The following is a 27,710-nucleotide window of genomic DNA, read 5'->3' on the forward strand; positions in this document are numbered from 1 at the left end:
GGCTTTGCAAAAGGATCGTTTCAGAGACCAGAACGAACTAAGAGAGCAGTCATAAATTGTGGCTACTCGCTCCCAGACCAAACAATTCCAATCTTATCTGCTTTCGGCTCCCTCAACCAGCACTGGCCTTGGCCAAGGCCGCTGTTGGGACAACAACTCCCCCTGAGAGCACTGCAGGAAGACGCTCTTGTATTCATCCCCCAATCACCTGCTGACTCGGACTGGGATCTGATCAAGGCTGTCTCCATAGCAACTTGCGGACTGGAGCACCGAGATTATAGTGCCAGGCATGACTCTCCAGGCCTACACAAACATGCACATGAACTCTACAGACACACACACATTTATGCACACACCCATCTCTCACCTTCGCCGCTTTGTACCCCCAGTATGACAAGCGGGACTGTGACCAGCGCCTCGAAAGGCTGCAGGACGGGCCGCCGGGCTGTGCTGGGAACCTCAACCTCCCATTCCTCTCCCCTGTTGCAAGTCGTGTTTCATGTTGTAATGTGTATGCGCTCATGTTGCTGAGGTGGTTTTTTTACTGTTCCCAAACTGTGCTCCCGAAAGGAGCATAGTCTGGGGGTTGTTTTTTTTTTCATCTCCTCACCCCTCCTTACCTCTCCTCATGTTATGCTGTATTTTTCTGTCCAACTAAAGGAGGCGCCGCAGAATGGCGACTCGGTGTGACTCGCACAACACCAAAACAAATTCCGTGTATGTGTAAAAATGTACTTGGCAATAAAGCTCCTTGAATCCTTGATTTGTGTGGCTATTTATGTTTAAGATTCTTAAAATATAAATATATATATATATATATATATATATATATATATATATATATATATATATATATATATATATATATATATTATATATATATATATATAATCGTTGCTTTATGATATTAATATTGAACCACTGTACTCACATGAACTGATTTAAATTGTGTTTAGTACATTAATGGATCTTGAGAGTGTACATTTCTGTGCTCCCTATGGAGGCCTCACTGAGCCTTCAGATTTCAACAAAAATATCTTCATTTGTGTTCCTAAGATGAACGGAGGTCTTACGGGTGTGGAACGGCATGAGGGTGAGGAATAAATTACATTTCATTTTTGGGTGAACTAACCCTGGCCAGTCCTTTGCGGATATAACAGCTTCAACTCTTCTGGGAAGGCTTTCCACAAGGTTTAGGAGTGTGTTTATGGGATTTTATTTTATCATTCTTCTAGAAGCACATTTGTGAGGTCAGGCACTGATGTTGGAAGAGAAGGCCTGGCTCTCAGTCTCTGCTCTAATTCATCCCAAAGGCGTTCTATCGGGTTGAGGTCAGGATTCTGTGCAGGCCAGTCAAGTTCCTCCACTTCCATGTCTTTATGGATCTTGCTTTGTGCACTGGTGCAGAGTCATGTTTTGAGAGGAAGGGGTCATTACCTCTTGGCAGGTGTAAGCCTTCTCTCCTGTGTGAATTCTCATGTGTTTCTCAAGGTTTGCTTTATGAGTGAAACTCATTCCACACTGTTGGCAGGTGTAAGGCTTCTCTCCGGTGTGAATTTTCATGTGGACTTTAAGATGACCTTTACGAGTGAAACTCTTTCCACACTGTGGGCAGGTGTAAGGCTTCTCTCCTGTGTGAAGCCTCGTGTGGCCTTTAAGAAGCCCTTTTCGAGTAAAGCTCTTTCCACACTGTTGGCAGGTGTAAGGCTTCTCTCCGGTGTGAATTTTCATGTGGACTTTAAGATGACCTTTACGAGTGAAACTCATTCCACACTGTTGGCAGGTGTAAGGCTTCTCTCCAGTGTGAATTCTCATGTGTTCCTGAATGGTTCCTTTTTGAGTGAAGCTCTTTCCACACTGTGGGCAGGTGTAAGGCTTCTCACCAGTGTGAATTCTCATGTGTTCCTGAAGGTTTCCTTTACGAGTGAAACTCTTTCCACACTGTGGGCAGGTGTAAGGCTTCTCTCCGGTGTGAATTTTCATGTGGACTTTAAGATGACCTTTACGAGTGAAACTCTTTCCACACTGTGGGCAGGTGTAAGGCTTCTCTCCTGTGTGAAGCCTCGTGTGGCCTTTAAGAAGCCCTTTTCGAGTAAAGCTCTTTCCACACTGTTGGCAGGTGTAAGGCTTCTCTCCAGTGTGAATTCTCATGTGGACTTTAAGAGACTCTTTATGAGTGAAACTCTTTCCACACTGTTGGCAGGTGTAAGGCTTCTCTCCAGTGTGAATTCTCATGTGTTTCCCAAGGGTTCCTTTATCAGTGAAACTCTTTCCACACTGTTGGCAGGTGTAAGGCTTCTCTCCAGTGTGAATTCTCATGTGGCCTTTAAGATGCCCTTTATCAGCGAAACTCTTTCCACACTGTGGGCAGGGGTAAGGCTTCTCTCCAGTGTGAAGTCTCATGTGGCCTTTAAGATGCCCTTTTCGAGTGAAACTCTTTCCACACTGCTGGCAGGTGTAAGGCTTCTCTCCAGTGTGAATTTGAATGTGTTCCTCAAGGTTTCCTTTACGTCTGAAACTCTTTCCACACTGCTGGCAGGTGTGAGGCTTCTCCCCAGTGTTCATTTTCCTGTGGACTTTAAGGTGCTGTTTTTCAATTAAACTCTTTCCAGACTTTTTTTGTGAGGAAATCTTTTCAGTCTGTGAGCAACTAAAAGATTTTTCTCCAGCTATGAAATCATGATGTTGCCCATACGGATCTTTCTCTTCCATTTTATTTAGTTCTTGGCTCTCCACTTTTAGTGCCATCAGATCTAAAAGAGACAAAAAACAAGTTAACCCCAGTTCAATGGCACAAAAAAACAGACAAAGACATTAAACCAGAAACATGTATGTTACATCCTATACCCAGTAAGCTAAAGAAAGAGGGGTTCCCTTTCGTTCAGTCACTACGACGTAACGTTAGTGACTAACGAATGGGGGTTTCGCTTAGAAGCCTATCAACTTCGAGTTTTGAGAAAACGCCCAATGGCGTGCCAATGCCATGGGGCATGCGGAATTTGCATACGTAGCTCCGCCTCACTGCGTGAGTATATAAGGAAGTACGAGGCAATATCGCATTATGTTCTGCTTTCGGAGCCAAGAGTACCTACCTCTTCACTCCTACAGCCTTCTGAGACTCTGTCAGCTTCTTCGAGACGAGCAGCTTTCCAGTCGGTGTTGGTGTGACGGCCCGTTCCAGTGATCGCATACTTCCTGCCTGCTGATCTGTGCAGTGGTCCGCCTGACAGCTGGTGTGTGTTTCCCTGGGCGCTTCGGCATCGACTGCAAGGTTTTCCTCTCACAAAAAGAGCTTGCGCGTGGCACGTCTTTTTCAAGACGGCTCGCCCGTGCACTTCCGGGTGCGATCGATTTTCCGCTGCTGTCTGTGGACGCATTCACTGCTCGAGCGTGTTTGGGCTTCAGCACGCACGGGCAGTGTTTGCGGATGTGTCACGTTTCCATTGCGGGGGCGTGACCATGTCACGGTCGAGACTCAATGATCTCCGTGAGGAGAGAGAGTCCCCTCTGCCACACCCCAATCTACCGTCCCCGAGTGAGATGGTACTTTGGCTGGTGGCCAGGGTGACCTGAGGGCGGTGCTGTGGTATTAAGACCCCCGACGTTCATTCCTCGGGCCACGCCCCCCTCTTATACAATTATTGTAGCACGAAGTAATCATTTAATTATACAAAAAGCCAGGATGGAGGTGGACAACTCAGAGATGGGTTCCAGTTCTTCCCAGGGGATGGTAGCAGGGCCTCTCCTTCCCCCGGTGGAGGGCCGGGGGAAAATCCTTCCGCTGCTGGCCCCCGGGCTAGCAGCGCTTGGGAAGAACTCATGTTCCTGTCTCTGAGCACCCAGAGACCGGTGGTGACAGTGCGCGCCACCTTCGGGTCTCGCCACTCGCATCCCTCTCTGTCGCCAGCCCCCTGGCAGAGCAGACCCCAGTGGAACGCGAGTCCTTCCCTGGTCTCCTCTGTCAGGGCGCAGCCGTTAACCGTGCTCCGACCCCGGGACGCCCAACAGCCTCCCCTGTCCGCGCCGGTAACGCTGCCTTGCTGCCCCACCCAGGGTACGCCTACTGTCCGTATGACCCCGTTGGTGCAGTCTCTGGAAGCCTGGCTTCAGTTTCCGGGGCTGTCCCGCTGGGTTGCCCGGACCGTCAGGCTCGGCTACGCGATTCAGTTCGCGCAGGCTCCTCCCCGTTACAGGGGAGTCCGCTATACCGTGACCGGGGCCCATGCCCCCGTCATGCGTGCGGAGATTGCCACTCTACTGGCGAAGGGTGCGATCGAGCCTGTCCCTCCAGCCGAAATGAGGTCGGGGTTCTACAGCCCCTACTTCATTGTACCCAAGAAAACCGGTGGGTTACGGCCAATCCTGGACCTTCGCATCTTGAACCGATCCCTTCACCGGCTTCCGTTCGAGATGTTGACTGCGAAACGCCTTTTCGAATGCGTTCGTCCATACGATTGGTTTGCAGCGATCGACCTGAAGGACGCCTACTTCCATGTCTCCATCCTTCCTCGACACAGACCGTTCCTACGGTTTGCTTTCGAGGGGCGGGCATACCAGTACGCGGTTCTCCCATTCGGGTTATCTCTGTCCCCTCGCGTCTTCACGAAGATCGCCGAGGCAGCCCTTGCGCCCCTTCGGCAGCACGGGGTCCGTATCCTGAACTACCTCGACGACTGGCTCATACTAGGCCACTCTCGAGAGCAGGTTTGCGGACACAGAGATCTGGTTCTCCACCACTTAGCCCGTCTGGGCCTTCGGGTCAACTGGGAAAAGAGCAAACTTTGCCCCGTGCAGAGGATCTCTTTTCTCGGTATGGAGATCGACTCGGTCGCCATGTACGCGCAGCTTTCGAGCGAGCGCGCGCAGTCTCTGCTGACTTGCCTCCGACAAATCGAGAGCAAGAGTGCGGTTCCACTGAAACTATTTCAGAGGCTCCTGGGGCATATGGCATCTGCAGCCGCGGTAACGCCGCTCGGATTGCTTCATATGAGACCGCTTCAGCACTGGCTTCGCGATCGAGTCCCGAGATGGGCATGGCAGTCTGGCACGCTCCGGGTCCAAGTGACTCGGGCCTGCTTACAGACACTCACCCCGTGGTCGAACCTCAGCTTTCTACGGGCCGGTGTGCCCTTAGAACGAGTTTCCAGGCATGTTGTCGTATCGACGGATGCCTCTGCCACGGGCTGGGGTGCCATGTGCAATGGACAAGCAGCCGCGGGCTCCTGGACAGAACCCCAGCGCCTCCTGCATGTCAATTGCCTCGAGTTGCTGGCAGTACGGTTCGCCCTGCACCGCTTCCGAGCGTTGCTGAAGGGCCAACATGTGCTTGTCCGGACAGACAACACGGCCGTAGTAGCGTACATCAACCACCAGGGCGGTCTACGCTCCCGCCGTATGTCTCAACTCGCCCGCCATCTCATCCTATGGAGTCAGAAGCGCCTGAGGTCCCTTCGTGCTGTCCATATTCCGGGAGTCCTGAACCTCGCAGCCGACGAGCTCTCGCGGGTTCAGCCTCTCCCGGGAGAATGGAGACTCCATCCCCGGACGGTTCAGCTGATTTGGGAACAGTTCGGCGACGCACAGGTAGATCTGTTTGCCTCCCACGACTCTTCCCACTGCAGCCTGTATTATTCCCTGTCCGAGGGCACGCTCGGCACGGATGCACTGGCGCACAGCTGGCCGCGGGGCCTACGCAAATATGCGTTCCCCCCAGTGAGCCTACTCGCACAGCTTCTGTGCAAGATCAGGGAGGACAAGGAGCAGGTCCTTTTGGTCGCCCCGTACTGGCACGGCCGGACCTGGTTCCCCGAACTCATACTCCTTGCGACAGCCCCTCCCTGGCCTATTCCTCTGACCCTCCTTACTCAGAGACGGGGCACCCATTGGCACCCGCGTCCCGACCTTTGGAGCCTCCACGTGTGGCTCCTAGACGGGACGCGGCAGGTTTGAGTGGCCTACCGCCTACGGTGGTCGCCACCATCACTTCCGCTAGGGCAGAGTCCACTCGGCATGCCTATGCGTTGAAGTGGAACCTCTTCGTCACCTGGTGATCTTCCCGCCAAGAAGACCCCTGGAAATGCCCGATCGGGTCCGTGCTTTAGTTTCTCCAAGAGGGGCTGGAGCGAAGGCTGTCTCCCTCCACCCTCAAGGTATATGTGGCCGCAATATCTGCCCACCACGATCTCTTGGAGAACAAAAAGGTAAATCAGCACGACCTGGTCATCAGGTTTCTGAGGGGAGCTAGGAGACTGAATCCTCCTCGCTCTCCTCTCGTACCCTCTTGGGACCTCGCAGTAGTGTTAACTGCTCTGCAGAGACCTCCCTTTGAGCCCTTGCGGTCGGTTGATATTAAGTTTCTGTCCATGAAGACAGCTCTGCTGACCGCATTGGCCTCCGTTAAGAGGGTCGGGGACCTGCAGCCATTTTCGGTTGACGAAGCGTGCCTGGAGTTCGGGCCGGCTAACTCTCACGTGATCCTGAGACCCCGGCCTGGATGTGTGCCCAAGGTTCCCACCACTCCGTTCAAGGACCAGGTGGTGAACCTGCAAGCGCTGCCTTTGGAGGAGGCAGACCCAGCCTTGGCATTGCTCTGTCCAGTACGCGCCCTCCGCGCCTACGTAGACATGACGCAGTGTTTCAGGACCTCAGACCAGCTCTTTGTCTTTTATGGTGGAGAGCGGAAGGGAAGTGCTCTCTCGAAGCAAAGGCTGTCTCACTGGATTGTGGACACCATTGCTTTGGCTTACCAGCAGCAAGGCCGACCATGTCCCCTTGGTGTGAGGGCACACTCCACCCGGAGTGTGGCCTCCTCTTGGGCTCTAGCGCATGGCGCCTCGCTAGCAGACATCTGCAGAGCTGCAGGCTGGGCGACACCCAACACATTCGCCAGATTCTACAATCTCCGAGTGGAGCCAGTGTCCGACTATGTACTCGCCCCACCGAGGGGCCGGTGATGGGCCAGGCTCAGGTGTCTTCGCTTGCTCGCCACTCCACTCCACGGACTGGATACGTGCGATATTTCCTCAGGTGAGCTCCCCGAGAGCCCTGAGCTCCTCCAGCACTGTCGACGCCGACATAAGTTCAGTCTGCCCTTTCGAGCCCAGACCCTCATGTCCGGCCAGGTGCCCCATGTGCATGGTTCCCTCCGGCGACCCCCACATGTGTATTTCACCGTAAGTCTCCGCAGTGAGCGGGTTTCTTCCCTTGGCGTGTCCCCGCCATCCCTAGGGTTAAAAATCCACCTTCGGCTGGTACCCTAGAGATCTTCCATATGCAACCCTCTCCGGGTCATATGTGTCTCTTAAGTCCTCCCCACGGGTAGGCATCTTTGGCATTCCCTCACTGGGATATGCTTCCCAGTGTACCTTGGTAATCCTGTGTTAAGAGGGAGTCCTTCGTCCGTACTAGTCTTACGACAGGGTACTCACACTTACGCAGGGCACTGGAAGACAGCTGAGTGGCGGGATTATATTGGGACCCCCATTCGTTAGTCACTAACGTTACGTCGTAGTGACTGAACGAAAGGGAACGTCTCGGTTACGGATGTAACCCTCGTTCCCTGAGGAGGGAACGGAGACGTAACGTCCCCTTGCCACATCGAGCTGTGTTGCCTGGAACGCAGGAGTTCAGTCTTGGCTCCTCAAGCAGGTAACATAATGCGATATTGCCTCGTACTTCCTTATATACTCACGCAGTGAGGCGGAGCTACGTATGCAAATTCCGCATGCCCCATGGCATTGGCATGCCATTGGGCGTTTTCTCAAAACTCGAAGTTGATAGGCTTCTAAGCGAAACCCCCATTCGTTAGTCACTAACGTTACGTCTCCGTTCCCTCCTCAGGGAACGAGGGTTACATCCGTAACCGAGACGTTACATTTCTTTAGGAAAATTTACAAACTCACTTTTCATCATGTTTGGATTCTATGTGTTCAGGACACTGCCACAATTGTTATTGAAGTGGTTTGGAATATAGGGCTTTGCGAATTGTGGAAAATATCTAATTGCGATTTTTCTGACAGATATTATGATTCGTTTTGCTATTTAAAGGGTTGGTAAACCACGATTTGACTTTTCTAACTTTAGCTAATGTGTAATGTTGCTGTTTGAGCATAAACAACATCTGCAAAGTTACAATGTTCAAAGTTTAAAGCAAAGGGAGATATTTGCTTTTAAAGAAATCAATTTCTAAGGACTACAGCAAACGGCCAGTAGGGACTACTAGACATTCCTCCAGGGTCTCTGACATCACCAGCCCCAATATTTACATAAACCCCTCCTCCAAGAATATTTAAAAAAGGGGGGGGGGGGCATTTTGTATCGCCGCGGGGAAGCGTTGTTGTGGTTAGTAGGCTGGAGTGTTGTTGCCGCAATGCCGACGAAACGCTGTTATTTTCATCAACAAAGTTGCAGGTCCACTTTGTTCAGCCTTCCTAGGGACGGGGGTGCGTTGCAGTGCGTTTAATATACAACATGTTATATGCGTGTGTGTATGAGACAGAGGGGAACAGGGGTCGGATGAGAAGACCGGAAAATGTGACATAATGGACAATATTCGTCTGTATTTGCAATACACGAGCCGCGGTTCAGCTGCACGAGACAAACACTGCCAGGGCTCCCGCTGCAATATTCACGGAGGAAAGCTTCCACAATCTTCGCGAGTTCAATGCAGGATTCGCACAGCGGCTTGTCCTGAAGGATGGATTAAAAAACAGAAGCTGTTTACGGGCCACAACCTGTAAGTATGTTTTATGATTTTCGTTGATGTGTTTTCCTGTAATAGTCTATATTGTTAATTGTACGTTGTGGCAAGGAAGTAAACAGATGATAACGCTGTTTGGCTCAGCAAACCAGTTTGTTAAATGCTCATTCATACTTAACGTTATCCGACAAACACCTAACGTTACAAACTTTTTTAAAAATCTCAACAGCGAACTTGGCATTAGTGTAAATTATTCTTTGATTAGAGCTTTTATGTATTGTTTATCTACAGGCATGCTAAACATGGTTCTGTGTTTGATTTGGCTACTAGTAAAGCCAATGTTTAGAGTTCATTCTTGCGACAGATATCTGGCTATAGTCGTTCGAAAAATACAAAAGTAACGGTGCCATTCAGTAGCGATCACTATAGATCCGCAGTCTTTACTCTTGAGGACTGAACAGGTTCTGCTCGATCATCTTCACTAAAATTGTCTGGGTCAGATTCGGGCTCAAATTGGTATGGTTTTATTGATGCCATTGTTTTTAGTACTACCCAAAGCATAGTCTACCGGTAAAGGTAAGGGGCGTGACGTTTCCGACAAACGTGCACTAGGCGGTTAGCGAATCACAACACACTGGGCCAGCTAACCAATCTGAGCCCATTGTGTATTTTTGAGGGACTGGCTTCATACAACCCGGAAACCATCAGACCGTTTTTACAAAGAGGGACAGAGCAGTGTAGAATAAAGGTAAAATTTATGAAAAATAATGAATTTTTTTTCAAACGAAGCATGAACACGTTACAGTGCACCCCACAAACACAATCAAGCCTTCGAAAGAATGTGTTTTACCACCCCTTTAATTCTGTTAGGTCAAGCTTCAGCTGCACACCAGGGAACATGTCGAAAAGAGTCAGGTGAATGAAAAATGTCAGCGCTTGTTTTTGTTGTTTGCTGAACGCTACCATTGTGTCTGTGAATGCGGCTCACCGTTACTGAACGTGTCACGGATTGATGACGTAAAACTCAGTCCGTACGAGTCTCTTGCTTGCGTCCGTTTTTCGCGTCTGACTGTCGTACAGTCTGACATAGACAACTGAGATCCTACAGTGTGACATGTATTACATCAGGGATTATGTTCATACAGTCTGACAAGCAACATTCGCAGAGGATTTAGAAAATAATCAAGACATCACTAACAGGTTAAGTTGTAATGTATCCTCAGAATCAGGGACGTCGTTAGGCCTATTTTAGGGGGGCTGAAGCTACCCCAAAATGTTCCTAAGCCCCCCTAAATTATAATAAGAACCACAATAACAATTCGATTTATCAATAACCCTATCCTCATTCATATTTAGACGCAACAAATGATTTATATCCAGCTACAAAAAAATAGCCGAAAAGTCGGAAGTTGGACAGAAGTACAAAGAGTCGTTGTGCTGTCAAGATGATACAGCGTTGCAGACCGGAGCACTACTGCAAGTAACTTCATCTCGTCTCATCGTTACCAAGGTTATAATCGTTAACGAAAGCGAACGAAAAAACGAAAACTAGGTGGGTTGTCGTTAACTGAAATAAAAATAAAAACGAGGCATTACAAAAAAATGGTAACTAACCAAAACTGTAATGTGTGTTTGGCAAAACTAACTAAAATAAAATTAGAGATTAAATGTCCTTAGTTTTCGTCTTCATCAATGTCTTTCATAGAGCAAATAACCTTCAGCTGCATTTCCTTCCCCTGCGTCTCTCACTCACGCGTCTCTCTAACATACACACGCGCCACCAGGGGCGTAAATTTAATCTAAAAGTTGGGGGGGACAATAAACATGAAATTTCTCAAGAGCAATTTTTGAAGGGGACACAAATAATACAGCCAAAATCGTACGTGTAAGGATGTGTGTACCACAAAAAAAATTATCTATTTGGTGCACTGAAAAATTATCTAATAATCTAATCTCCGTTTTTCTTTTCTCTGTCATTTTATCTGACCAACAACACAACACGATAGTAGTTTAAATACGATTAAGGTTCACCACGCAGTCATATTATAATTATTAAATTATCTTGCGTCCTCCACATAGTATTTTATACTATGATATTCAGATATTCAACTGCAGCAAGCCCTCAGATCTGCCCCTTATCATCATATTGAGCAAAACCCTACACAGATCTGACAGAACTTTCGGTTTAGAATTAGTCAATTTTTTTAATTTGGGGGCGGGTTGCTTGAATTTTGGGTTCATTAGCCTAATATTCGTAATGAAAAACACAACAACAAAACAGTACAATGACACACTCCCTTAAATAGGCGCTTTTACACTTTGAAACCAAATCTTCGATAATCTTGTCTGTCAGCTATTTTGCTCGTTCGGCTCGTGCTGTATTGAGCAGACACGTTCAGTTTTTAATTGTTTTGTCAGTTCTCTAACTGAACTCAATGATTTTATTACTATACAGTGGAGCGGGGCGGTGCGGTGCGGCGGTGGGCAAGTGATGTTAACAGTGTTTTGCCTAATCTGTATTAAAGAGAAAAGAATCACTTCATCTGACGTTTAAAGTGAATAAAATAGCCTTGACTTACTGGTGTTTCACAACTGCTGTCTGCTGTGTGGTAGTTTTTCTACGTTCTATGTAACGTTAGTTGAGGTGCAAGGTGGATCAAACCACTGTGAGGCAAGGGGGGACTCAAAATGTTTCTAAACTTAAAACGCATTTTTGTGTCCCGTTTGCGTTTGTATTGTTTTACTACTTACACATTTATTTTAAATATATATTGTTATATTATTTACAATACTCAGCATGGTTTTTAGGGGGGGACAGCCCTCAGATAGGGGGGGTCCTGTCCCCCCCATCCACTCTGCGATTTACGCCCCTGCGCGCCACACACACAACACACACACACACAGCCCCTCCACTCCGTGCACACCGCCGTCTCCATGAGAACGAGTGTTCGCCGTTGAAAGCAAGTTCGCGAAAGGTTGGCATCTCGTGAACACCTTTACACAATCACACATTAAAAAGTGGTATAAAAATATTTTTAATTCAGAATATAATTTTGTCAGTGCTACTTTAGAAAGTTAACTAGTCGCAAGTTTGAGGTAAAATGCACTTGTGTTGTCAATGCTGTGATTCAAATATTAAATAATGTTATGTCATGTGTTTACACTTACACTGAATGTTTGATGAGTAGGCTATTGTATAGGGTACATTTATCAGAAGCCTTGGATGAACAGGGAAGTGTGACTCCTGCTGAAGTCACGCAACACTGCCTTCAGATCAGGTGATGCACAAGCCTACAGTACATCCAGAGCAAACCTGAAGAGGGGCATCAAAAAGGCCAAGCACTGCTACAAGCTAAAGATAGAGGGACACTTTTCCAACTCTGACCCTCGACGCATGTGGCAGGGCATTCAGGCCATCAGCGAATACAAACCCGGTCCACCCCCGCAGCCACTGATGTCAACTTCCCGCAGTCAACTTCCTGAACGAGCTAAATTACTTCTATGCTCGTTTTGAAAGAGACAACAGAGAAACTGCCACCAAGCTCAAACCCTCAGCTGACCACCCACCAATCACACTCTCCTCCACAGATGTCTGCAAGGCACTGAGCCGGATCAGCGCACACAAGGCTGCTGGACTAGACAACATCCCTGGACGTGTTCTCAGGGCATGTGCGGAGCAGCTCGCTGGGGTTTTTACAGACATTTTCAACCTGTCTCTTGCCCAAGCAGCTGTACCATCATGCTTTAAACGCACTTCCATTGTGCCAGTGCCGAAACACTCCAGCCCGAGGTGCCCTAATGACTACCGCCCTGTAGCACTCACACCCATCGTTATGAAGTGCTTTGAGCGGCTGGTCCTGGAACACCTAAAAGACTCTCTACCATCCACATTGGACTCACACCAGTTTGCCTACCGCAGCAATAGGAGCAAAGAGGATGCAGTTTCCATGGCACTGCACTCTGTGCTCACCCATCTGGACCATAAGAACACGTATGCACGCATGCTGTTTGTTGACTTCAGCTCAGCATTCAACACTGTCATACTAACCAAGTTAATAGCCAAACTTGGAGACCTGGGCATCAACACTTCAATGTGTAACTGGATTTTGGACTTCCTAACTGACAGACCCCAGAATGTTCGTTCAGGATTCACCTGCTCCACATCCATCACACTCAACACTGGTGTACCACAGGGCTGTGTGCGAAGTCCTTTTCTCTACTCCCTCTTCACCTCTGACTGCAAGCCTGTGTATGGATCTAATTCCATCGTCAAGTTTGCGGTCGACACTACGGTGATTGGTCTCATCAGCAACAACGATGAGACTGCCTACAGGGAGGAGATCCAGCACCTGGCCACATGGTGCGCTGATAATAACCTGCTCCTCAACACCACCAAAACGAAGGAGCTCATTGTGGACTTCAGGAAAGAGTCAAGAGGCACACACGACACCATCCACATCAATGGAATGGCTGTTGAGCGCGTCTCCAGTTTCAAGTTCCTGGGGATCCACATCTCGGCGGACATGTCGTGCTCCACTACCTGCCATCAAGCACATCCAGAAGAAACGCTGTCTGCATCGAGCTCGCAGCATCCTCAAGGACATTTTGCACCACCATATCTTTACTGGATTATGCTCATTTGCACTGCCGACTGTATTTATAGTACCACTGTTTGCATTTTGCACCGTACTTCTAACTGTAATATGCAACCACTTTCCACTGCACTTTTACACTTTCTTTCGGATAGCTCTGTCCATAATTTATTGCACTACCTTAATCCACTGCTATATTCCTCATATTAGCCTAACATATTATTGTATACCTCTATCTGTAAAATTCTGTTTATAGTAATAGCCATCTGTATATTTACTCACTGTATATATTCACCTGTAAATTCAGTTCTGTTTATAGTAATAACCATCTCTTTATTTATACATATTTATATATATTCAGTACATTTCCATGCCCTGCACTTACGCAACCATTGTATATCCTGCACTTGCTGCTATTGCACTTCTGGTTAGACCTAAACTGCATTTCGTTGCCTTGTACTTGTATAATGACAATAAAGTTGAATCTAATCTAATCTAATCTAATCAGGAGCAAAATCTGGCCTAAGGAAATTCCCCCTTTGATGTGTCTAAAAGCTAACATTACAACTTTTCTTTAACAGAGTAGAAATGGAAGAGAATATGTCTGTCACGTTTTACTTGTTAAAGGGATAGTTCACCAAAAAATGAAACTTCTGTCATTATTTACTCACCTTCAAGTTGTTCCAAACCTGTATGAGTTTCTTTGTTCTGCTGAACACAAAAGAAGATATTTTTAATAATGTTTGTAACCAAGCAGAGAGAGCAACCATTGACTAAAAATACTATGGTAGTCAATGGTTGCTCTCTCTGCTTGGTTACAAACATTATTCAAAATATCTTCTTTTGTGTTCAGCAGAACAAAGAAACTCATACAGGTTTGGAACAACTTGAGGGGGAGTAAATGATGACAGAAGTTTCTATCCCTTTAACATCTTAGTTTCTTGACTGGTTATTGACATAAGTGTAGCTCTAGATGTGAGTGCAAAGATTTTGCAAAAGCAAGTTACAAATACCCTGGGGGCGAGTGTGGGAACTCAGATTGAAGTGTGTTCGGTTCTTGAAACAAGACGACTGAACTGTTAAAGATTGCACTCGGTTACACGCGCGCACCGAACTATCCGTCATTGTGTTAAACCCGCCAATAGCGCGCCAGGTGAATAAGCCGGTTTCTGATTGGTCCCCGCAAATTTGTAACAGAAGCAGTATAGAAATATGTACAAGTTTCCAGCCTGAGGTACAGGCCGAAATCAAATCGCCTGCAGTTTGGGCTGGGTTTACCTGGTCTAGGCCATTTCAGGAGCAACTAGCGGAACAGGAAAGCGGATTCAGTCAATTAAAAGCGTTCGTCATTCCTGAAACTTTGCGGTATATGTGGACGTTGGTCCTCTTAAGAAACATGACAAAACTTTTCTTCAAATTGTGAATGTAGTATAGACTACAGAAAGCAAGCAGTGCAGCTGTTATAGTGATCGACAGAAAATCCCTCTATAAACCAATGAATCTAACAGCACAAAAAATTATTTACATTGAGTATAAGCTTTGCTTGTTATAATGAGAGGATCTGTGAGCGTGTAGACTTGAAAATATCAAATGAGTGAGTTCAGCTTTGAGAATGAAACCAACCTGTGTGTTCTTCAGTTTTTTCATGTTTGACACTCAATGTTTCTTCAATCTTCATGTCTTCTCTCTCCTCTTTCTCTGTTTGTTCCTCAGTTTCTTCATGTTTCAAACTGAATACATTTTCAATCCTCAGGTCTTCACTCTCCTCTTTAATAAACATCATCTTTATTAATGATCTCAGCCGCTTCTCCAGGACTTTTTCTGTGTGTTTGTCCTGTTTAAGACGAAAAATAAATCCACATTAAATCTCTGAGTGTCTCAATCAGCTCTAGTTCAGTATCAACAGTCTCAGTAACACTCAAAACTAGCACTACAAACTAATAAAAGAAAACAAATTACACAAACACTATATATTTATTTAATTTCTCTCATCTCTACTCTCCAGAGACTGAACTCATGTTTATATGATGAACTGAGTCTCTATCAGCTCTAGTTCAGTCTCAGTAACACTCAACACTAGCACTACACACTAATAATGAACACTAGAGAGTGTGATAAAGCTCAGTTTCTCTCATCATCTCTACTCTCCAGAGACTGAACTCATGTTTATATGATGAACTGAGTCTCTATCAGCTCTAGTTCAGTCTCAGTGACACTCAACACTAGCACTACACACTAATAATGAACACTAGAGAGTGTGATAAAGCTCAGTTTCTCCATCATCTCTACTCTCCAGAGACTGAACTCATGTTTATATGATGAACTGAGTCTCTATCAGCTCTAGTTCAGTCTCAGTAACACTCAACACTAGCACTACACACTAATAATGAACACTAGAGAGTGTGATAAAGCTCAGTTTCTCCATCATCTCTACTCTCCAGAGACTGAACTCATGTTTATATGATGAACTGAGTCTCTATCAGCTCTAGTTCAGTCTCAGTAACACTCAACACTAGCACTACACACTAATAATGAACACTAGAGAGTGTGATAAAGCTCAGTTTCTCCATCATCTCTACTCTCCAGAGACTGAACTCATGTTTATATGATGAACTGAGTCTCTATCAGCTCTAGTTCAGTCTCAGTGACACTCAACACTAGCACTACACACTAATAATGAACACTAGAGAGTGTGATAAAGCTCAGTTTCTCCATCATCTCTACTCTCCAGAGACTGAACTCATGTTTATATGATGAACTGAGTCTCTATCAGCTCTAGTTCAGTCTCAGTCACACTCAACACTAGCACTACACACTAATAATGAACACTAGAGAGTGTGATAAAGCTCAGTTTCTCTCATCATCTCTACTCTCCAGAGACTGAACTCATGTTTATATGATGAACTGATTTACAATATAGAAATGAGACGCACCTTCTGTTACTTTGCTCACACAACGTTAATAAATGTTAGATAAAGCAATGCAATGCTACATTTCATAATAAATAATTCGATCTGCGTTGATTGTAAAACTTTGCAGATGGTTTCTATAGTTTTAAACACTTAAAACACAAACCTTTCTTCAGCCGAATCACAACAGATGCAGGAGCGCGGCCTTATGACGTCACATCACCACACCAAAATAAAAGTCCCGTTCACACACTCACTACACTCTACAGTCTCCATTCACAGAAGTGCACAAATAGAAATAATACAAGAGATGACAGTAATTCAGAGTTGAATGTATTGGTTAAATACATGTTGTTCAATGATGTGTTGAAAATATTAGGAAACTAATAAAGACTGAGAGACTTTGTCTAAAAGTTAAAACTGTATTGTTTAGGGGAATACATTATTTATATAATATATTAATATATTCATTATAAAGTTCATTTGAGTCTAAAAATACCTGAAAATAAGTGTACTAATTATGACTGATGATTTTTAGATGTAGACTAAGATTCTACATCTAAATATGTAGATATATAGATCTACATCTAGATATTCTCAATGATAAATATATTATTAAATAATAAATATGTAATATAAAATCTCAATAATTTTTGAGTGACAGAGAAGAGAAGACATTGTTGAATAAAGTCATTATTTTTGTTCATTTGTTTGCACACAAAAAGTATTCTCGTCACTTCATAACATTAAGGTTGAACCACTGCAGTCACATGGACTGTTTTACTAATGTCTTTACTTCCTTTCTAGGAAATGACAGTGTTAATTGATTTGATTTCTATAGAGAGGTCAGTGAGCTCTCGGATTTTATCAAAAACATCTGTTTTTAACATCTGTCTGACAACTACATGATCTTGGTTGTGTAACCTGTAGCCTCCTCATTGTGATTAACTGTTTTTTTTTTGTGGCCGTGAAAAATGAACATTATTAAAATGAATAAAGCCACAATGTGTCACATTTGTTACATAACATTTTTATATTATTTTATAAAAAATATTGGTAACACTTTACAATAAGGTTGTATTAGTTAACATTAGTTAATGCATTAGTTAACATGAACTAACCATGAACAACACCTCTGTTCAGCATTAATTCATCTTTGTTAACGTTAGTTAATAAAAATCCAGCCCTTCATGGTTTGTTCATGTTAGTTCACAGTGCATTAACTAATGTTAACAAGATTTTAATAATGCATTAGTAAATGTTGAAATTAACATGAACAAAGATAAATAAAGGCTTTTTAAGTGCAGTTCATTATTAGTTCATGTAAACTAATGTAGTTAACTAATGAACCTTATTGTAAAGTGTTACCAAAATATTATTTGCTCTGCTGTTGAAGGGGGACTTGTTGTGCCCTGAGTCTGCACCCTCCAAAATGCCAGGATGAGTGCTCCTCAAATGGTGCATCAAGGCTAGCTGCCTATAACAATACACACAGCTCACTTTGGTGTTTCCAAATGGAAATGCTCCCACACCACAGATGTACGGCATCTGATATATTTTTCTACTGTACTTTCAAGCACCTGATCTGTATTTTGTAATACAAAAATGTTCTGTTATTGCCATGCTGTTTGTAAATTATTACTTGTTCAGCAATAAAAAAATGTACGGCATCTCTTATGTGGAGCCTCCAATTTTTATCTATTCTATGAATATATCTATATATCACCTATGACTCTATATAATTCTATATCTCACTTATGCTGTGCTATCTGTCACTATCTAACATATGAATGTGTCACTATATCTATCCTATCTGTCACTGTCTATACCTATCAGTCAATAGATCTCATTTAAATATAGCCTAACTAACTAGCCTGGTTAAAACCAGACCATTCTCAGTAGTAACTGAGCTATGGTCTGGCAAAGCTTCATAGACAAATCATTTCCAAAGGGGCGTCGCTCAAATACCTCTCGACGCAATTGGATAGACCTAAAACCAATCAGAGCGATGAGGGAGATGACATATGCAGAGCGACGGAGAAACATCAGCTGTGTCCCAATTCAGGGGCTGCATCCTTTGAAGGCCGTGTACTTTGAAGTGCGCGGTCGACGCTGCCTTCAAAGGACTCACCGAGACTTGTTTTTTTTTTATTTTTTTTATTGAAAGTAAACAAATTTACACACAAAATTGGCATTAAACAAGCAGTAACAATGAACACATTTCCAAGAAGCAGACATAGATGCAAATGACATGTAACAGCAATGAATTCTCAAATCAAACAATCAAGAAGATCAGAATACAAAAAAAAAAAGATTAAAGAAAATAAATAAATAAAAGCTGACATTTATAGAAATAAGTAGGTTCTTGCAAGGGGTAGTTACATAGAGCTATATTGTACATAGCTCATTTAAGAAATCAGCAACTCTGATTGCCTTTTCATTTGAAAGTGTATGAAGTGAAGTAGCAAACACTTTAAGTTTGTTAATAAAATGAGGGAAAGAGGGTGGGATTTTCAAAAATCTACATTTATGAATGAAGTGTTTACCAAGTTCAAACAGGTTATTAATCAAAAAATATTGTGAACAATCTTTTTTAAGTACACCAAATTTAATTTGCTTGTATTCTAGGGGATTTATACATGTAATACTACATGACAGTTTACTATATAATTGAGACCAAAACAATTTCGAATAGTTGCAAGAAAAAAAAATATGCTCAGTGGTTTCAATATCAGTTTCACAAAATTGACAGGAGTTTTCGTCAATGTCAAATTTAGATTTTATAAATTCTTTAGATGGGTATATATCATTTATTATTTTAAAATGAAGTTCTTTCACCTTAGGGAGACAAGGAAAAGCAAGATAACTCATTCTTAATTCCTTCACTTCTTCCGGGTTAAAATCTTTGAAAATGTAGTAACGTTTAATTCTATTCGGATGAAGCTTATCAATGAAGATATTTCTAATATATTTATTGTTACATCTATAATCTTTAATAGACAGTTCACCCAGACAAGGAGAGGGAAGAGAGAATGATACAGAGTAGTATGAAAGAATCCCTTTCACCAATAATACCAAGTTTTTTGGTATGGCATTTACAACTGTGAAAAACTCTTTAGGATGACATACAAATCCATGTTTCAAACAAAAATCATTGTAATTAAGAATATTACCATAGTTGTCCATCATATCTAATAGGGAAAGAATGTTATATTGAACCCAATTTTCATAAAATAAAGATTTATTATGGTGTAAAATAAAGCGATTGTTCCAAATACAAGTTTTGTTGGGACTGAAATTGTGAGAGAATGCTAATTTCCAATATAAAAGAACTTGTTTATGGAATGCAGATAATTTAAGAGGTAATTTGGACAACTCAAAGTCACACCTAATCAAAAACTCCAAGCCACCTACTTTCCCAAATATTGAAGAGGAGATAGTAAACCATATGCTATTTGTATTGCAAATAAACAATCTTAACCATTGAGTTTTTAAAACACTATTCATTAATTCTATGTCAATAACATTTAATCCCCCTTCTTCATAGCTGTGAATTAAATCATTTTTATTAATATAATGATGCTTATTTTTCCAGATAAAGTTAAAAATTGCAGTGTTGCATTCTTTTAGTAGGTGGGGTGGGATAGGTAAAGAGGAGGCTGGGTAAACAAATCTAGAGAGAAATTCCATTTTGGTTAACAAAACTCTTCCAAAAATTTAGATATCTCTTTGAATCCAGCTATTGAGAATAATTTTTGCTTTTGAAAATGTTTTAACAAAATTCTCTTGTACACTTTGATTACTGTCTCTAGTAATAGTTATCCCCAAGTATTTCACAGATGTTTTTATTGGTATGTTACATAAAGAGTCTAATTCACTTCCATGAATTGCAAATAATTCACATTTATTTACATTTAAGTGCAAACCTGAAGCTTTGGAGAATAAGTTAATTAATTGAGTGGCTTTACTAATTTGATATTGGTCTTTTAGAAAGATCTCCGTATCATCAGCTAATTGACTAATACCAACTTGACTTCCGAACACATTCAATTTATCAAAGTTGCTGTTTCTATCTATCAAGATAGCAAGCATTTCTACTGCTAAGATGAATAGAAAAGGGGAAATGGGACATCCTTGTCTTATTCCTCGCGAGATATTAAATCTTTGGGATGTACCAAATGACAGCGAAATAGAACTATTGATATCTTTATATAACATTCTTATAAAATAAACAAATTTATTACCAAAACCAAATTTTTCAAGAGAGCTAAATATAAAATTCCTAAAATCTAGAAAAAGGATATAGCCATCATCCTCAATCTATTCACAATAATCCAAGATATCTAAAATTAATCTGATGTTATTATGTATTGATCTGCCTTTTATAAAGCCAGACTGTGATTCACTAATTATTAGATGTAAAAATTGTTTTAATCTGTTTGAAAATATATGAGCTAAGATTTTATAATCACAATTAAGTAAAGTGATGGGGCGAAGGTTATCTATATGTTGTGCATCTTTACCTGGTTTGGGGATGAGAACAATTAATCCTTGTTTCATAGTTGAAGACAGTGAATTATTTTGGATACACTCTAGAAAGGCTTTAAACATTAGTTCTCTTAAATCTTCCCTAAAGAATTTATAGAATTCAGAGGTGAGGCCATCTGGGCCTGGGGATTTCCCTGAAGATAATTTATCAATTGCTTTATCTACTTCCTCTATTATAATGTCAGCTTCACATAAATCTCTAAATTCCTGGTCTAATTGTGGTATGCTAGTGTGTATATTATCAAAAAAAATGTTGCAGTCTGATACAGAGAAGGATGAGCTATATAATGAACTATAAAATTGAAAAATCTCTGAAGAAATCATTTTTGGGCAGGTACTTATAACTCCATTCACATAAAGAGAATTTAAGGCATTTTTTTCTTGCCGCCTTTTTTCAAGTCTACAAAAATAATTATTACTTTTTTTCCCCTTTCTCTATCCATCTAGCTCTAGATCTTACATATGCTCCTTTAGCTTTTTGAGTATACAAATCATCAATTTTGGATTGCAAGGATAAAATTTGTAATTTATTTTCATTGTCCATTTCACTTTTATTACATAAATAATTTAATTCTCTTGTTAATTCTAATTCCAATTGTGTTCTGGCCTTACTCAATGTTTTACTGAATTGTATAGAAAATTCTCGAACCTTGTGTTTTAAATATTCCCATCTGCTTGTAAATGAAATAAGATCCTTATGCGATGCTATATCATCAATTATGGATTTAATTTGCGAGCAAAAGTTTTTATGTTTTAATAAATCAGCATAAAATTTCCAGTAACTCTTGTTATGTGTTTCTCTTTTGGCTGAGTAGAAGGATAAAAAAAATGCAACAGTGATCTGTTAAAGGTGCTGCAGATATGGAGACATGGTTAACCAATAATCAATTCTCGATTTGGAAGTCATATTGGGTTTGAACCAGGAAAATCGTTTAAGATTTGGATTCCCAGCCCTCCAAGCATCCACTACATTATTATTCAAACAAAAATTGAGAAAGTTAAGATTGGGGTGAGAAGTACTAAACTTAGGTGGAAAGCGGTCTAATGCTTCATCTATAACCATGTTGAAATCTCCTCCTATGATAATATTATCAGTTGGATATAGGGGTGGGCGATATCTCGATATTTAAAATATATCGAGATATTTTTTAAACACGATATGGATTTTGACATATCGTATATATCGATATATTGTTTATATTTAATTCTGATTCCGCCACTTTGCTTGTTTGCCTTCTCTGTGCTGTGCTCGCCCCCGCCCGCTCGCCCTCCGCCTCCTTGCTTTTGTTCCCCCTCCCCTAGCGTGTTGTCATGGCGGCGTCCGCAACCAGCTCCGAGGCTACAGAACTCGTTCCATTGGAGATACTTCGGTTTTAAGGCGTCGGACGAACAGCAGACAGATGTCTACTGCCATGAATGCCGACAGTTGGTTCTCAGACACTTGATCCAAGATACAGTTTACCTAGGCAGCATTACTTTGCGAGACAAGAACACCCGCGACTGTACACTACGGAGAGAGAGATGCTTGCTTGCTGGAGAAGGTTACTTACTATGCCCTTGATTTGAGTTGTTTTATTTTTGAATGAAAATTCATTATTTGCATGCGTTTTAAAGCCTTGCGCGTAGGGCACCGCATGCGCTTTCCCGAGCGCGCGCACTAAAAGCCTGTCAAACAAGTGATTACTGGACTAAATCTTACTGCGCTAATACTGTCAAATACACACAAGGTTAAAATAAACAGTCGGTTATGTCTAAAGTGAAAGTAAAATCGGCGTGTGTTTGTATATTAGATGCGTGAAAGTCTTAAATTGACAGCAGGGCAGCCTATAGTGAACACGCTGCCGCTTGTCCTTAAAGAGACAGTTCATTCTAAAATGATGTAATTATTTACTCACTCCAATGTTGTTCCAAACCTGTATTAATTTCTTCTGTTGAACACAGACAGCTGATGGTAGCGATTGACATTCATATTATTATTTCCTACAATGGGGACCAGCAACTGTTTGGTTTCCAATATTCTTCAAAATATATGTTGTCCAACAGAAGAAAGAACTTTATTCAGGTTTAAAACAACTTGAGCGCGAGTAATCAATGACAGAATTTTCATTTTTGAGTGAACTATTCCTTTAGTGGTTAATAAAATAACAAAAGACAAAGACAAAATCATTCACGGCTCTTGACTGAAAAACTAATACAGTAGCTTTAATAAGAATCAATGTATATTTTATAGGGAAGTCTATGTAGTGTTTTATTTTTACATTTATTAATTCAATCTCATACTTACATGCTGCTGTACAGTTCTGAGCTGCCAGTGTAAATCTTTATAAATATATATTTGTTTTATATTATACAGTACACTAGGAATGTGTACAAGTTTTTTAAAAAGTAAAGTTTTAAGTTTAAGTAAGGTTTTTCAAGTCTTTTAAGTAAAATAAAGAAAGAGTATTGCAATTAAAAAAAAAAAAATTTTCCTCCTTAAGCTCTTGCTGTTCAGCTAAGAGTAGAATAGCAAAAATCTAATGCGACTAGCCATCAGAACCGAACCGAAAACCGTGGTAAAAAAAAACGAGGTATGTATTGAACTGTGGACTTACTGTATTGTTGCATCCCTACTTTGTTCCTACATGAACTGCCTACCTCTTTGCACTTCAATAAAAAAAAAGACTTTGTGGTATTTGGCATATTTGTTTTTGCAGTAGTTTTTGGGGGGTTATTTTTCCTGTAAAGATCGAGATATATATCGTATATCGAGATATAGCAAAATATATCGAGATATATTTTTTGCTCCATATCGCCCAGCCCTAGTTGGATACACAAGTTTCAATTTAAATAAAGAGTCAGAAATTTCAGACAATAATTTGTTGTTTAGGGGAGCACTATTGTAACCATATACATTGAATAAAATAAACAAAACATCATTAATGTTCAGAACAACTGAAGCCCAGTGGCCATTTGAATCTGTCTTTACCTTTACAATTTTGCCTGGCAGGTTGTTGAACAGTATTGCAACTCCTGCGGAATGTGTTGAGGCATGGCTGAAGATGATTCTGTCCCCCCATTGACTCGTCCAGAACTTCACGTCATCGGGGTTAGAATGCGTTTCTTGCAAAAATATGCAATGTGAGTTTTTGTTTTTACAAAAAAGTAAGAGAGCTTTTCTTTTGACAGAATTACGAAGACCCCTTGCGTTTAAAGAAATACAGGAAAAAGACGATTTCACTGAGAACATTTAACTGATAAGAAAGAAAAAGAAAAGAAAAAAGAAAAAATGTAAGTAGATATGTGAAATAAGAAAATCAGTCAGAAGAGTAATAACCGTGCTCTATAGAACTCAAAGCAACGTGTCTCAAACAGAGCACTGTAACGAAATCTCGCTCAACAGCAAAAACATCCCACTGTCTTTGCAACGCAAGAGGAGAACGAATGTGTGCGACGTCGTTGAAATCAGCCGTCCTTAACGATTCGGGTACCCTCTACAGGCAGTGCAGAATTATTAGGCAAGTTGTATTTTTGAGGATTAATTTTACAACATTAATAATTAAACAACAACCATGTTCTCAATGAACACAACAAACTCATTAATATCAAAGCTGAATATTTTTGGAAGTAGTTTTTAGTTTTAGCTATTTTAGGGGGATATCTGTGTGTGCAGGTGACTATTACTGTGCATAATTATTAGGCAACTTAACAAAAAACAAATTTATACCCATTTCAATTATTTATTTTTACCAGTGAAACCAATATAACATCTCAACATTCACAAATATACATTTCTGACATTCAAAAACCAAACAAAAACAAATCAGTGACCAATATAGCCACCTTTCTTTGCAAGGACACTCAAAAGCCTGCCATCCATGGATTCTGTCAGTGTTTTGATCTGTTCACCATCAACATTGCGTGCAGCAGCAACCACAGCCTCCCAGACACTGTTCAGAGAGGTGTACTGTTTTCCCTCCTTGTAAATCGCACATTTGATGATGGACCACAGGCTCTCAATGGGGTTCAGATCAGGTGAACAAGGAGGCCATATCATTAGATTTTCTTCTTTTATACCCTTTCTTGCCAGCCACGCTGTGGAGTACTTGGACGCGTGTGATGGATCATTGTCCTGCATGAAAATCATGTTTTTCTTGAAGGATGCAGACTTCTTCCTGTACCACTGCTTGAAGAAGGTGTCTTCCAGAAACTGGCAGTAGGACTGGGAGTTGAGCTCCATCCTCAACCCGAAAAGGCCCCACAAGCAAATCTTTGATGATACCAGCCCAAACCAGTACTCCACCTCCACCTTGCTGGCGTCTGAGTCGGACTGGAGCTCTCTGCCCTTTACCAATCCAGCCACGGGCCCATCCATCTGGCCCATCAAGACTCACTCTCATTTCATCAGTCCATAAAACCTTAGAAAAATCAGTCTTGAGATATTTCTTGGCCCAGTCTTTACGTTTCAGCTTGTGTGTCTTGTTCAGTGGTGGTCGACTTTCTGCCTTTCTTACCTTGGCCATGTCTCTGAGTATTGCACACCTTGTGCTTTTGGGCACTCCAGTGATGTTGCAGCTCTGAAATATGGCCAAACTGGTGGCAAGTGGCATCTTAGCAGCTGCACGCTTGACTTTTCTCAGTTCACGGGCAGTTATTTTGCGCCTTGGTTTTTCCACACGCTTCTTGCGACCCTGTTGACTATTTTGAATGAAACGCTTGATTGTTCGATGATCACGCTTCAGAAGCTTGGCTATTTTAAGACTGCTGCATCCCTCTGCAATATATCTCACTATTTTTGACTTTTCTGAGCCTGTCAAGTCCTTCTTTTGACCCATTTTGCCAAAGGAAAGGAAGTTGCCTAATAATTATGCACACCTGATATAGGGTGTTGATGTCATTAGACCACACCCCTTCTCATTACAGAGATGCACATCACCTAATATGCTTCATTGGTAGTAGGCTTTCCAGCCTATACAGCTTGGAGTAAGACAACATGCATAACGAGGATGATGTGGTCAAAATACTCATTTGCCTAATAATTCTGCACTCCCTGTTTATGTCAGGGTTCTGCCCTGGCAGCCTTGTCTGTGTTCTTGTTTAATGTTTCTATGTTTGTGTTGTGTCTAAGCACATGGCTCTGTCCTTGTATTTAGTTTATCATTTGTTTCTGGTGTTCTAGTTTCGCCAGTTTTTATTTGCTTGGTTTTCTTTTGTTGTCTTGAGTGTTGTTTTGTGTTAGTTCCTGCCTCCTCCCTGGGATTCCCTGCCTGCTTATTATGTAACACAGAAAGGTAGCCTCTAGCACTACCAAAAGCAAACCCGATCGAGTGCGCGTTTGAAAATAAATACTCATATGATATAAGTGATAATTAATATGTAGCACTGGAGCCGCTTCTGTGACGCTGTGCAAACGCTTCCAGTGTGAATACTCTCGTGCGTCTGCCGCTGCAGTGATGGTGTAGTTACGCTGACGTGAAGCTCATGCACTGCTCACGCTTGCAGTGTGAAACGGCCGTAGGGATCCCTGGAACACACAAGCCTTTCCACCAATGGCAAGGTGGCAATCCTTGGAAAGGAACATTCACTCTCCATTCATTCTTTATCTAACACACGCACGCACACACATGCACACAAGGAGAAAAAAACACTTTAGTATTGCACATTATTTATTTTTTTGCATTTATATTGGCATTGTTATTCCTTAAAATCAAACTAAATAAAATGCACTGAAACACTTACCAGTAGTATTGACATACTTTACCCCTGTGCTTCTACCTGTGCTTCTTCCGTCTTTAGCATTGTCCTCAATGCCATACACATTTTGTACCGTCCTCTGGGCATGAAATTGATTAATGAATATTGGTATCACTGAAAACACAAGTACTAATAAACCAAAATACAAAGTAAACTCACAACTAAACCTTACAGAAAGAAATGCACATACATGCTGGTGGCCAGCTTGTCATCATCTTCCCAGACATTCTGACTTCAATTGGCCGGCTGCTGAAAAACATCAAAATCAAAATTAGATTAAGATTTACATTTTCCTCCAAATGTGGTTATGGTGTGCAGTAGTACAGTGACTGAAGCAAGATTGTTAAACGCTTAGCTTTAGGTGGTATAATGCACACTCGTATCCGGTCGCAGACACCACTGCTTTCGTCTCCAAAATCCCTGGAGCTGCCACGCTGCTCCTTACTGCATCTGCTGCTGCCTTCACCGTCTAGTGTCCTCCCTGGAGCTGCCACACCTTCCTGCTGCTGAGGCTACTATCCTGCTTTCTAGCTAAAACCTTAACCATAACCGTACACGATACAATCTAACCGCAACACAACCATACGCTAACCGCCAACCCATAGCATAGGCTGACGTAGCCTCACTGTTATGGTTCTGTATGGCTCCTCTCAACACAACCATACGCGCCGCCAACCCATCAGGACTAAGGCTGTTGTAGCCCCAACTGTTGTCGTTAATGCAGATTCAGTGGCCCAATGGATTGGTCCCGTATGGCATACTACCTAAACGCAATACCCATCTACCACAAAAACTCATCTACGCAAAAAACACAGTACACCGGATTATGATAACTATGTAACACACCCACCTGAAGGCACAAATCCGGATGCGAGACGTAGATGTGATCCAGTAGTGTGTGCTTTTTAGTTGTTGCGGTGGTGATCAGTTGCGTGTATCCTTTCGACTGAAATAAATCCAGAACAGCTTTTTTCCCCGTGACAAGGAGGTCCTCGTTAAAGTCGCCACAGACAATGACGGGATGTTTGTCCGCTATGTCCAAATAATCCAACAGACTCTTCACGTTCTTCAAGAAGTCTTCCAATCCGTAGTGCGGTGGCCTGTACACGGCAGCGATTGTCAATTGGATGGGACTATCCACTTTGATGACGACAAACTTTGATATCGTCAGTCAAAGAATATCTGACAAAAGCAGTTTGTGATGGCTTCTGATGTCCTCAATGTGCGACG

General features: G+C 42.4%; 1 protein-coding gene across 2 annotated transcripts; it reads right to left on the bottom strand.

Moving 5' to 3' along the window:
* Positions 1 to 1,120: 1,120 nt before the first annotated feature.
* LOC307131081 (uncharacterized protein) lies at positions 1,121 to 16,428 on the bottom strand. Of its 2 annotated transcripts, XM_079824526.1 has the most exons (4): positions 16,366 to 16,428; positions 14,914 to 15,124; positions 2,409 to 2,753; positions 1,121 to 2,324 (listed from the first exon to the last, which is right to left on the bottom strand). In XM_079824526.1, the coding sequence occupies exons 2-4, from the start codon at positions 15,071 to 15,073 to the stop codon at positions 1,378 to 1,380; spliced, it is 1,452 nt and encodes a 483-aa protein (XP_079680652.1). In that variant the 5' UTR covers positions 15,074 to 15,124; positions 16,366 to 16,428; the 3' UTR covers positions 1,121 to 1,377. The 2 variants fall into 2 exon arrangements, with proteins under 2 accessions (XP_079680652.1, XP_079680651.1); XM_079824525.1 differs by having other exon boundaries at positions 1,121 to 2,753.
* Between the last annotated feature and the right edge of the window lie 11,282 nt (positions 16,429 to 27,710).

The sequence above is a fragment of the Gobio gobio genome (assembly GCF_949357685.1).
Source record: "Gobio gobio genome assembly, chromosome: 1".
NCBI lineage: Eukaryota > Metazoa > Chordata > Actinopteri > Cypriniformes > Gobionidae > Gobio > Gobio gobio.